General features: G+C 39.8%; 1 protein-coding gene across 1 annotated transcript in view; it reads right to left on the minus strand.

Moving 5' to 3' along the window:
• The window catches only part of RALGAPA2 (Ral GTPase activating protein, alpha subunit 2 (catalytic)), a 303,038-nt gene that overhangs the window by 205,361 nt on the left and 85,152 nt on the right, over positions 1-12,525 (minus strand). Inside the window, exons 14-15 of the mRNA XM_012657226.1 lie at positions 8,390-8,501; positions 2,591-2,828 (exon numbers count right to left, since the gene is read on the minus strand). Of these exons, the coding sequence (XP_012512680.1) occupies positions 2,591-2,828; positions 8,390-8,501 (350 nt within the window). The remainder of the gene's footprint in view (positions 1-2,590; positions 2,829-8,389; positions 8,502-12,525) is intronic.

The raw sequence follows: 12,525 nt of genomic DNA on the forward strand, positions 1-12,525 counted from the left end.
CAGCCAGCTAATCCCTAGAAGTAGAGCTGCCTAACTGACCATTTCATGGCCTAGCTGACTACAAACACAGAAGTGAATCCAGATAAGACTAGCAGAAGAACTGACCAGCTGAGTCTAAGCCAAATTGTCAATTCATAAAAATCATGATCTAAATACATAGTTGTTATTTTAAGCCACTAAGTTTTGAGGTGACCTGAGGTTACATGGCAAAATCGAAGTGAAACAGTCTATAATAAAGTTATTAATGAAGAGTGTAGCCTACTACAATAAGCAATGTGTATCCTTTATGAGGCTTTGAAGGAGACATTCCTCCCAGGTCTTAGGACCAAAAAAAAGCTATTAAGGTCATTAAATATGAAATGTCTGATTTTGAATCAAAAGTTAGTCTGTTGTATCTCGAACAAGAAGCATTACAATTAAAGTACATTAGTATGCATCTAAACTATCAACACAGTTTTGCCATCTTAACAGTAGTTTGCTTATGCCAGCAGTGAAGAAGCCTGGAGAGCGAGTGGTGATGAAATTGCAAAAGGCATTTTCCACAGCTTGTTGGGAATTGAATATATTTCCTTGCAAGAAGTGGTCAAAGCCTAGAAGAAGTGGTAGTCAGTTGGTGCAAGGTCTGGTGAATACAGTGGATGACAGAGAGCTTCCAAGTCCAGCCTCTATAGTTGGAGCAGCATTGTTTATGCAACATGTGGTCAAGTGTTGTCTTGCAAGAGGATGGGCCTGTCTCTACTGACCAATCTCAGCTGTTTAATCACAAGCATCCTCATCATTTCATCCAACTGGTTGCAGTAGACATCCGCTGTAATCAATTGACCAGGTTTCTCAAAGCTGTAGTGGATAATACCAGTGCTGGACCAACAAATAGACACCACTAGCTTTTTTTTTTATGAATATTCAGTTTTGGACTGTGTTTTGGCACTTCATCTTTATCCAACCATTGTGCTGAATGCTTGCGATTGTCAAAAAGAATGCACTTTTCATCACATGTAACAATATGGTGTAGAAATGGTTTGCCTTTATGTTGTGACGGCAAAGAAAGGCAAGCTTCGAGACGATTTCTTTTCTGATGCTTGTTTAATTCATGCAGTACCCATCTATCCAGCCTCTTTATCTTGCCCATTTGTTTCAAATGGTCCAATACTGTTGGAATACTAACATCAAACCTTGCTGCTAATTCACGCATAGGCTGAGATGGATTCGCTTCCACTACAGCTTTCAGCTCATCATTATCCACCTTGGTCTCAGGTTGCCTACATGGCTCATTTTCAAGATTAAAATCACGAGAACAGAACTTCCCAAACCATCAACATACTGTGCATTCATTAGCCACATCCTTCCCATCCTTCCCAAACACTGCGTTGCTTTTCAAGCTGTCTATGCCGCATTGGTTCCACAACGGAACTCATATTCAAAAATAACATGAATTTTTCACTTATCCATGGTTTCACAAAATTGCTCAAAAAAATTTTGAAAGATAATCACAAGCCAAACTATGCGTATGAAAGAATGAGGATGTACCTTCACAAGAAAAATAAAACAAGTGTCCAAGTGAAATGTCAGAGATATCAACTGTCAAGCTTACTACTTAAGGAAATCAGACATTTCCTACTTAATACATATCACCTAAATGGATTTTTTTAATCTTATGTACTCTGTGATTCTCTGTTTGATGTAAGCCTGCAAAGATCAAAATCAAATCCAACGTTTGACTTTCCAGTCTCCCCACCAAGCACATGAGGCTCTACGGCATGCCTTTCAGCGTTATAACCATTCCTGTGGCTCCCTGCACTCATTTTGCCCCTATTTCCTTTTGCATTTGATCTACTGTATTATACGCATTTCTATAAACTGCCTCAAATCTTTACAGAATAAGCTGGAATGCAAATGAATTAATCCAAGGACCATGTTACAGTCCTTAAGAACAGTAAGGAAGACAACAGATGCCAAATTGTCATTCCCAACAGAAACCACAACTGGTGTTGTCTACCTTGAAAAACATCATTTTCATTTGAGACTCTTGGTCTCAAAACAATTTTTACCCAGAAACACAACAAAGCCAAAATAGCTCCAATCTGAAGCATTCAGAATTTCTCCACATCTTTCCTAAGGAGGCAACAGAATACATCTTAATAGCGTGGCATCTTGAGTTGAACTTGTCTGGCTTTAATTTCTGGCTTTACCACTTCTGATCTATGTTACCTTGAATCAGTCAATTACTGTAAAGTCTGCTTACTTCAGTTTCTTCGTCAGTGATATGGGGATAATAATAGTATCTGCTTGATTAGGTTATCATGAGAGTGAAGAGAGTTAATATGTACAACGTGCTAGCCATTATTCTAATTGTTACTGTTAGCTATCACTACTACTACTACTAATACCCTTTCATTTTCCTCTCAGAAATTCATCATCTTCATTAAAGGAACAGAGTGATATGAGACATAATCTAATGCCACCATTAAAAAAACACTGTGTAGTTGGTTCAGTTCATTATAAAATTTCATGCATTAATTGCGTAGACTTATAAATACACATTCCTCTCCAGTTTCAGACAGCTGGTGTTTCCCTGGAAGAGTGAAAATACCTTTGCCTCGTTGCTTCTTTTCTTTTTGTTCACTTAATTTATCCAGAGGTAGGTTTGTCATCTCAACACCATAAACGGTTCTTGCGAGCACTGCTGTCAAGGAGTCCATGATGCTGGCCCACTCATTGATGAGTTCTTCCCACTCCGTGAGGGAGGACAGCACACCAAGAAAGTCATCCCAGAGCTCTCGAGAAATGTACACATAGAGGTTTGCTCGGATCCAAGCCACGATGAGTGTCTGAAACCAACGAACCAACAGGAGAATCCAATCATGTTCACTTGGAAGAAGTATAATTGTTAATAAAATATTTTAAATTACTATTAATAAAGTAAATTTTAAAATAAAAAGTACTTTTGGATATTGTTTTTCTTTTAATTTCTCAACATTCATTTGACCAATTGTAATCAGGATTTGAGCTACTGTGAAATTAGTTATTATTATGAACAAAGTTATTGATTTAATATTATTCTAGTGTCTGTGTCTGGCCCTGGCTATAATTAGGGAGAAGGCAAAGACCTCTGTATAACAATTATTCTGCTTTCTGAGACAGCTTTTTTCTTCATCCTCCATAGTGGCTACTTCAAACTTCATCCTCTATATGAAAACTTCCAACCCACCGACTCCTCCCTGATTACTTTAGTACACAGACTCACTGTAGACTTTAGAGGAAATAGAACCCATTAAATGAGACTCCCCTCAGCTTCTGCCCACAGAGCCATGCTCTTGCCTGCATTCACCCAGCTTCTCCTCCACCTATGGGCTGTAAGCCAAGGGGGGTTCCTGCTCTGCTGCACTTGCTCCCTGCTTCTGCGCTGGAACCCTTCCTCAGAGTCATCATGTCTCTATTAACCCCACCTCTCCTTTATCTTCAACCTATCCTATTTCCCCAGTTCCTCCCCATTAACATTTAAATATCCTCCAATTCTTCCTCATCTTAAAAAAACAAAAAATTTGCCTTGAACCCCAATTCCTTGCTCTAGCTACAGCCCCTTTCCCTCCCCTTTCACAGCCAAGCTTCTTGAAAGAGTGTTCCACACTCACTCCATCTCCACTTCCCCGTCTCCCGGGCAACACACTGCTCTGGCTTTCTTCCTCCTGACACTTCACCTTTTGCCTGGGTTTTGGTCCCTGTTCCTAACCTCCGTATGCTGGTGACTTCTGAATCTCCAGCCCAGATCTCTTTATTGGTTTCCTGGTCTATCTACCTGCTTATTAGATAGTATAATACAGCATAATAGTTAAAAGAATTCAATTTCTTCCACTGACACTCTCCCAGTTCCTCCATCTGCTCTCTCTTGCTCCTGGCCTTTACACATAGACTTCCTTCCCTCCTTTTTGCCTCTGTACCTCCTATTCATTCTTCAGGTTGCAATTTGAACATCACTTCCACCAGGAAGGTGCCCCTCACTACCCACCCCCTGCCTCCCGGCCTTCAGGGAGCATCCTTCAGTTTCTGCAGTTCCCTGCATTTCCTACATCAGGGCACCCATCACTCCTTTCCTTGACAGTCTATTCACTTCTCTGAGTCCCTCCACTAGTCTTATAGCCCTTAGCACAACTGGTCACATGGACAACCCTACAAGACAATTATGCTTATATACTGGGTATTTCCTTACCTTGAAATTACCCCATTCCTTATTTCTGCCAAAATATTCCACATCCTTTAAAATTCAAATCAAAATATATCCCTCCTAAAAGAAGTGACTCTACATAGCCAAGTTCATCTCAAATGAGCCCCAGATGCTTTCCTAATCTTATGAAAGGGAATCCTTATAGCCAAAGTCTGTGTAAATCCCCTGGTCTGTTGTCAAAGACAGATGCACTTGTTTAAGGTGCAAATACCTTTGCCCAACCCAGATGCAAATAGGCTTCCACTGTTGTGAGGAGTTGTATTATGTGTGGGTGAATTAGCTTTTAATTTTTCCCCCAAATTATACATAGATTTTAAAAAGACAAAAATTTTTCTTTCACATAGACACAGGAAAACTTTGAAAAATAGAAATCAGCCCATAATTAGGCAGGCCTGTTCTGACCTCACGGAAAACCATATTTAAAGTGGCTTCTCTGCAATACACCTGTGTTCTCTGTGTTTCAACTCATGTCCACCTCACTTTTTAAAAGATAAAAATGTTAAAGTAGAACAAAAATAGCGAAGTATATCAAAAAAAGATTTTAACCACTCATATTTAAAAATATGATACTAACACAAATGGATTTTGTGAAAATTAAGAACAATGAGAAAGAAAAAATTTTATTATTATTAATACCTTATTAAATACTTTTATTATGACTAAAATACCATCTTCTGTCTATTCATTCTTATACTCCTGCTTTCAAAATGAGTTTGAGGCCATTACCATAAAGTAGATATATATAATAAAATTAACAAATATTAGATCAACAAATATAATCTTAGCAGAGTTAAGAGGAGAAAGTAGAGACTGCTATTGACTAGGACTTGGATATAGTGCTAGCTTCACGGACAAAGCCAGATGTGTTGGTGTAAAAAGATGCCCTATACTGGGAATCTCGTAATGGCTTCGCTTTGACTAATTATAAAACAAGGACAGAATGACTTCTTGCAACTTATAAAATTCACCTTAGCAAATATTACAAATATGTACACAGACCTATATGTGACAATACTGAATCATAATTCGAAACTGAAAACACTTGCACACAGAGCAAAATTGTAAAATGTAGTTGAGGGGATGAAGGGTGAAATCTTTGGACATGAAGGCAGGGTGCCCTCTCAATCAATTACCCTTTTCTGAAAGGAAGAGGGAAAGATAAAGCCCCAGTGGTTCTGCACTAACTTGGTTTTTGACTAGGGCAAGTCACTGGCCTTTCTGAAGTCACATTTTTCACTAAAAATAAAAGAGCTAAATAAGATCATCTCTAAGGTTCCTTCGGCACTGAAATCCAGTGTTTTATCAGATACATCCTGGCACTCAAGCTATATAAAAAAAAATCTTAATTCATAAATCACTCCTTTTCTTATGAACATTTGTTAACCAACCACTTCCTACCCCATCTACTCACCGCCATATTAAGGGGACTACACAATTTTAAAGTAAGGGCTCATATTATAAATAGGACCATAGTTTCCTGATACACCTTCCAGAGCATCAAGCATAGGTTATAAGTAGCACTGATCACAAATTAAAATATTACTTAGGGCAATCATCATTATTTGGTAAATATTTATAACTAAGTCAAATTCAACCACCATTTGAAGAAAATTTGCTGACCCAGATTATCTATAGACAGAGGAAAAAATAAACACTACAGGAAAAACTAGAAAAAGATAAAAAGGATAATGGCAACTTAAAATTTCCTGTTTCCTTTAACAGTCTCTTTGTTCAAATTTTTTAAAAAATCAAATATCTGGCCATTTTATACAGTCTACATGACCAAATGAATAATAATTAGATTGCATATTTTAATTGTGTACGGGACCAAGATGATGCCTACTTGATAGCCTGCCTGATCCACCCAGACCTTTACCCTCTTCTCCCCTCCTGTACTCGCATAAAGACTTGTAAGGTCAACAGATGATCATAAATCCCAATAAATCCACTCAGATTCCTATGACAACCTTGCAGGGTAGGAAGAGGTCCTCTCCTGATATGTAGACTAGGGAAGACTCAGAAAAGTGAAGTCATGCACTCAAGGCCACACAGCGAGGGTATGGCATGCTGGAATTGGAAGCCAGAATGTGTCTAACTCCAAAGAGCTCATCCTCTCTCCACTATTTTATGGTTAGTTCTTAATTGAAGCATCCTTCTTGATCTCTATAACCATGGCCAAAATAGTAACAATAACATCAAAATCATTAATAATCACAGTTCAAAACTAATCTTCAAGAAAGATCTGATAAGATTTCTCCATTCATGGGGAGAATTTTTTTTTTTCAAAAACTAAACAAAAAACACAACCCAGAATAGATTGTTTAATTCTGTGACAAGTTATCTTTCTAATTCCAACACACACAACAGATGCATGGCCAGGCAATTGGTGGGAATGAGGCCCAAGCACCAGCCAGCCTGAGACTGGCTTCAGTTCACGTCCACTTGGCAGCCCAGCCCCAGGACTGGGAGTTTGGGAGGATGCCAATAATGAGACACTTCCCTAAGAGAGACACGTAAGCACAGTGTCTGTATGTCCAGGCAGGCAGCAAGCAGTGGTCAGTGCCACCCTCCAGGCAACAGCAAAGCAAAGTTGGACATTGCAAAAGAATGCATAGGGCCACTTCACATAGCCAATATACTAGGCAAGGCAATCAGAGTAAATATGGTTATGATACTCAGGCAGCCAATTATTTCTATGCCTCCCACACATTTTTTATCAAGCCAAGAGCATTCAATCATATTCAATTAATCAAAATTAATATGAATAGTTGAGTTATCTTACGTTACAATGGGAATATTTAGTGTAAAAGAAATCACTTCTCTTTTTATCACCTACACCTACCTGTGCTACCTGTATTCTAGATACACTCTTAATATATATGCTCCAAACCACCTTCAGGTCAACTGAGGAGGAAGATAGTTTCTCATGCCTGCAACTGTCACTTCCAATTCAAGACCCACCATGCTGTCTCCTATCCAATTATCCAAAGTCAAGCCCATCCATGGTACAAACACCTCTATTTGTGTAGAATGGCACATCTTTCCAGAGCTCTTTCACATTGTTCTCTTTCAGAAATGCTTCGTCGCTTTTATGTATCTCTTAAATATTAGCAATGTCATAGCAGGCTGCCACCCTTAGGACCCTTTGACACCCCCGCTTCCCCAGGCAGTTCGACAGGTATCAGCCTGCTTATGTTCTTGACCCTGCTCACCATATGAGATGCAAGAAGCACAGGCATCTCCTTGGCTTTATGCTCGCACCAAAGGTCATTCTAGCTCTCCACCATATTGGGGACTTCACTTCTGCAGTCATCCTCTCTCTCCCCCAGATCATCCTGTCCTCCCTCACTGGACCACACCACTGGTAAACAAACATACCTAGTATCACCCACCTTAAACCTTGCCCTCCACATATGTCACCAACTCCAGCTAGCTGCCCCTTTCACCCTCCCTTCCACATCAAGACCGCTGTGAAGCGTTCACTATGCTTGCTATATCTACTGCCCAGCTCTCATTTTCTCCTCCATCTATACCAAGGGGGCCTCATCCCTCTAGAACATGATCAACCACCTACATCTTGTCAAAGGCAATGGTCAACTGGCTGCTGTCCTCTTACCCAACAGTTTTCCCCAGCATCCAGGACACATACTCCTCTGGTTTTCCTCCTAGCTCACTGGCTACCCTTTCTGAGCATCTCTGGCTGGTTCCCTTTCCTTCATCAACTGCAGAGATGGCCTTCTTCTCTCTGTGGCATGTATTCTCCCTAGGTGATCTCATCCCATCCTGTGGCTTCAAATACAATCACCTAACATACCAGTGGCTCTTGGTTTTTTATCCCATCCCCATGCTTCCATTCACCCTTCACCTCTCCCAAACTACCTGGCCTTCCACCAATGCCATGAGCTCTTGTCATCTTCCTAGGTCCTACCAATCTCAAGCAAATCAAAAGAGGAAGTAGATGGAAGGCAGAAAGGTAGGAAACCCTGAAAGTTCTGCACTAATTGTAAAAAAATACATTATAGCCTTTGGCACAAAGCTAAGAAGGAAAATTTCCTATTCGATTTCTAGAAATTTAAAGTTAGTTTAACATTTCTCTTAAAATTCCCAATGATTAGAATTAATTTGCTATAAAATTTGATTTGCAGTGTTTTAATAAAAAAGACTTACCCTAAATAGTAACCCTGCCAAGCTCTGGGCAAACAAGTCCTTTATTTGTTTATCCTTTGGCTTCTGCATGACAGCTTCTGTTATCCTGAGTAGTATTTGCAACATCTGTTCCCTAGGCCACCCAAAATAAAAGCTCATGTTAATAATCACATCTCCAAAGCACTTTAATTTATAGATATGAGAAATTCTCTTAAAAATTCAGCAACATTTGATAATCATGTATTACTTGAAAGTATTAAAAGTCTGAATGCCAATTACATAATGAATACCAAATTTTATCAAAACAAACTCCCCTATGTTACAAAAGTTCTAAAAATATGCCTCCCATGTCTACACCAATAGGCAGGATAAAATGGATATCATCCCAGCCTGATTTTCTCCCTTGGAAAAAAGGAGGCAAAATTGTTTTCTCCAACTATGCCAGCATCTTAAAAGTACTCAGTGAATAGCTATGCCTATTTGAACTTACACATAGCACTCTAGTTTTCCCATCCATTATTTTACTTAACCTGTAAGGTTTCCCTGTCTTTGTGATAGAAAATAAAATTGGCTTCCCAGTCTTTATTCTGGGGATATAAGCAGTCGGCATCATAGTACGACTGTACTCCACAGTACTCCTGCAGGCAGCAGGGGCTTGCATTAGTGGACACCAACAGGCAAGGGGTTTTTGCCTGGAAGATCCTGACTCTGCACTACAGGGCACAACTGAGACAACTACCATCACTACAGCTCAGTCTCAGTGTGCCAGCATTTTTATAGTCTCCCACAGAAGGGAGTTTTATGTAAAAGGTGTTTGAAGAGCATAGCATACTTTAGAGACAACATAACACTGTTAATTATGATAATAAATCTTTAGACTAGCCAAAGGACATTTTTCTTTTTTACACCTAAGTTATATTCCTCAGATCAGAGTGTCTGCTCACCTTTTCTTTCCCTGGATTCTGTGGTAACAAAGAACAGATCATCTTTTGTAAACAAAGATGATCTATTTGTTCTCTCAGGGAAATCACTCCAGTTCCTTTGAGGTTTCATCTTAACCATTCATTCATCTCTACAACTTTATTCTTGGTTTCCCTACTCTTTATTAATAAAACTGAGAATGGGACAAAGTACTATAGTCCAGGTCAGATAATGAGATATCTAAGTCATTGTTCTTTTGCATTTTTCTCATATCTCTATGTATCAGAACAGCATTTTCTCTTAACAATACATGATGCTGAATCTCATTAAACTTCTCACAGTATGACCTCTGTGGATTTTCTGCCCTCTTTGTAGATGACCCTGTTTGATTGTGGTCCCCAGAGTTATGTATCAGCACACATTCTCACTGCACTCTATTCCACGTGTTCACTTTTTTTCTATGCCCAGCCTATCAATTCTGAAAGCACAGAGAGGAAGGGCTTTCAAGTCAAGTAAGATCCAGGCAAGTCTGCATGGAGCAGGCCAGTGACTTTGAAGAGGATTGGGAGAAGAAATGGCACAGTATGGGGGGAGGGACAGTCTGTAGCTCACCACACTCAGGGTACCCAGACCCCTGTCACGAGGGAGGGGAGAACAGCACCCAGTATCACCACTGTCTGGTCACGTTACACAATGCTTAAGACAATGAAAAACAATCCCTTGCACACAAGTAGTTATAGGCCCATCGTGAGAACATGATGAGAACAGACATCATAAGTTTCAATAAAACCTTGGTCATGAGAACTGCTATCAAAAGATATAAACCTGACTAAATCAATCACTGACAAAGACAGAGTTAATTCAATTTCTAAACCTGTGAAAGCGTGGAAAGCCATGGAATGAATTCCCATGCAGTGTCTGCTGGAAGAAAATGAGGGTGAAAAAACTGTCTGCAGTTTGGAAAAATCTTTCCTAACAGAAGAAAGACACACAAACTGCCAAAGCTGCCAGTTTTGACTACAGCTTGTTCCCTTCTATTTCATGAAACACTGACTTGCTCACTCCTCCTCAAGGGAGAACTGCTCAGAGTGTAACGAACTTGTCAGAGCACACAGAATCAGGCGTTATTCTTGCATCCAACAGAAGAATGAGGGTTTTCCTATGTTCTTTATTATTTGCTTTATCTCCACCTTCTCACACAGGTGATATTTTTATTCACTTACACATCAGTTATTCCCTATTCCAGGAACACTCCTTACAGCTCCCTGGCAACAGCCCTGGTCCCAACCACCATCATCTACGGTCACAGCCTGTGCTCCACTGTACTGTATATTCTCCGCATGGCAGCCAGAGGATCATTTGGGAACGTAAATCATATTATGTCACACTCTTGCACACACACAGGGAGGCTAAGTAGCCAGTATCCTTCCTTTAGCCTGCAGGGCCCTGAGCAACCTGGCCCTGGCCTGTCCCACACCTGCCTCCTCCCACTCTCCGTCTTACTCCATCCACATTGGCCCACGGGCCATCATTTTGCCCTTCCTTGAACACACCACCATTTTTACCTCTTCTCCCATCAGGACATTTGTACCTGCTATTTCCTCTCCTGGGAATACACTTCCCTCAGACCTCCCCAAGGCTCCTCCCTCCCTTCACTCAGCTCAGAAAGGCCTTCCCTGACATTTGATGAAAATATTAATAATTCCCCCGACCTCCACGCTAAGCAATACCCACAACTCACTTAACACTATCTGAAATTGTTCTATGTGTTTTTTAATATCTCTCAGTCCTATGAGGAGTAAACCTCATGAAGGCAGGGACCTTGTCTACCTAGTCACAACTATTTCCTCATAGTTAGAAGCTTGATAGTTATTTATGGGATGGAAGGAAAGGAGGAAGGAAGAGAAGAGCAAAGGAGGTGTGGGAGGGAAGAAAGGAAGAAAGGGAAGTACGAGATATGTACTTAAATAAGAAAATCTGTTAGAGAAACAAGTCAATTCCTTTCTATGTTCTACTGACTACTTTTTGGTGAATATTTTCACCTGTATCTATAATTTTTCTTTTTTATACTTTTACCTGGCAATCTCTGAATTATTAAAGAACAGAGTAGAAATTGCTGAATTTTATTTCCTAGAATTTTCACCAAAATAAAAAGATTATCAAAATATGACTGATACAATGGTATACAGAATTCATAGATTTTTCAAAGGAAAACATTAAAAATGATGTTGATACAACTATGGTGGGGAGGAACAGATATTTCACTTAAAAGCATACCAGCATTTCTCACTACTTTCACTACTACTGATGTAGCATTTAATTTTGTTTAAATCATATATTGCATTACTGTAATATTTCCAGGTTTAACAATTGCTTAACTTGGCAAATAGTGCTAAGTTTAAAAGTCTGGGAAAGATGACATTGGAATTTACATCTTGAAATCATCATTTTGATACTTGTGGCTTCGGTATTTGTGACCTTTCTGCACACCAGGATCCCTCTGGGCCCACCCTTACCTCAACTTTGAAAAAAGAGCTGGACTTGGTAGCCTGCAGTCCCTGCCAGCTCAGACCTGCCTCATTTCTGCGGTTTCCCACCAACTGCAGACAGAGCCCTTTGTGCTGACTCGAGGACTTCCAGAATACAAGTGTGGGAACAGGGACTCCACGGGATTTCCAGTAGGGAAGAGTGCCACCAGCGCTGGTCTGCAGTGGCCTCTGTGGACTGACAGCCAAGGCAGAAGATCACTTAGGGGGATGCTGACCACAGCCCGTGGGCAGCAAGGACAGCTTATTTGCATGAGGGCAGTGGCCAAGTGGGAAGAACACACAAAGGCTTGAGAGGCATTTTAAAGGCAGAATGGAGAGGCTGCCTTTTCATAACATGAAGAGAAGAGGAAGAAGTAGAAAGTGACTCTGAGGCTTTCTGATCTGTTGCTGAGAACCCCTGAAAATACCTCATAAGATGGAGTGATGTGATGACATTCAAATGAAAGAAGGGCCCAAGGAAAAAAAATCTAATGCATTGTTTACATTTAGAGACATCATAAACACAAAAATGCCAAGCAAAAACAAAGATAAAAAGGAAAAAAACTGTATTTTTAATGACACCACTATATTTATGACTATTTAATCACTTTGATAATTTATCATTTAAATAATTATTTTTTCAAAATGAATTTAAAACATCAAGTTTGAAGCAATAAAAATCAGCTTACAGAATTTCAGGGCAATTAA

The sequence above is a fragment of the Propithecus coquereli genome, unplaced genomic scaffold (assembly GCF_000956105.1).
Source record: "Propithecus coquereli isolate 6110/MARCELLA unplaced genomic scaffold, Pcoq_1.0 Scaffold533, whole genome shotgun sequence".
NCBI lineage: Eukaryota > Metazoa > Chordata > Mammalia > Primates > Indriidae > Propithecus > Propithecus coquereli.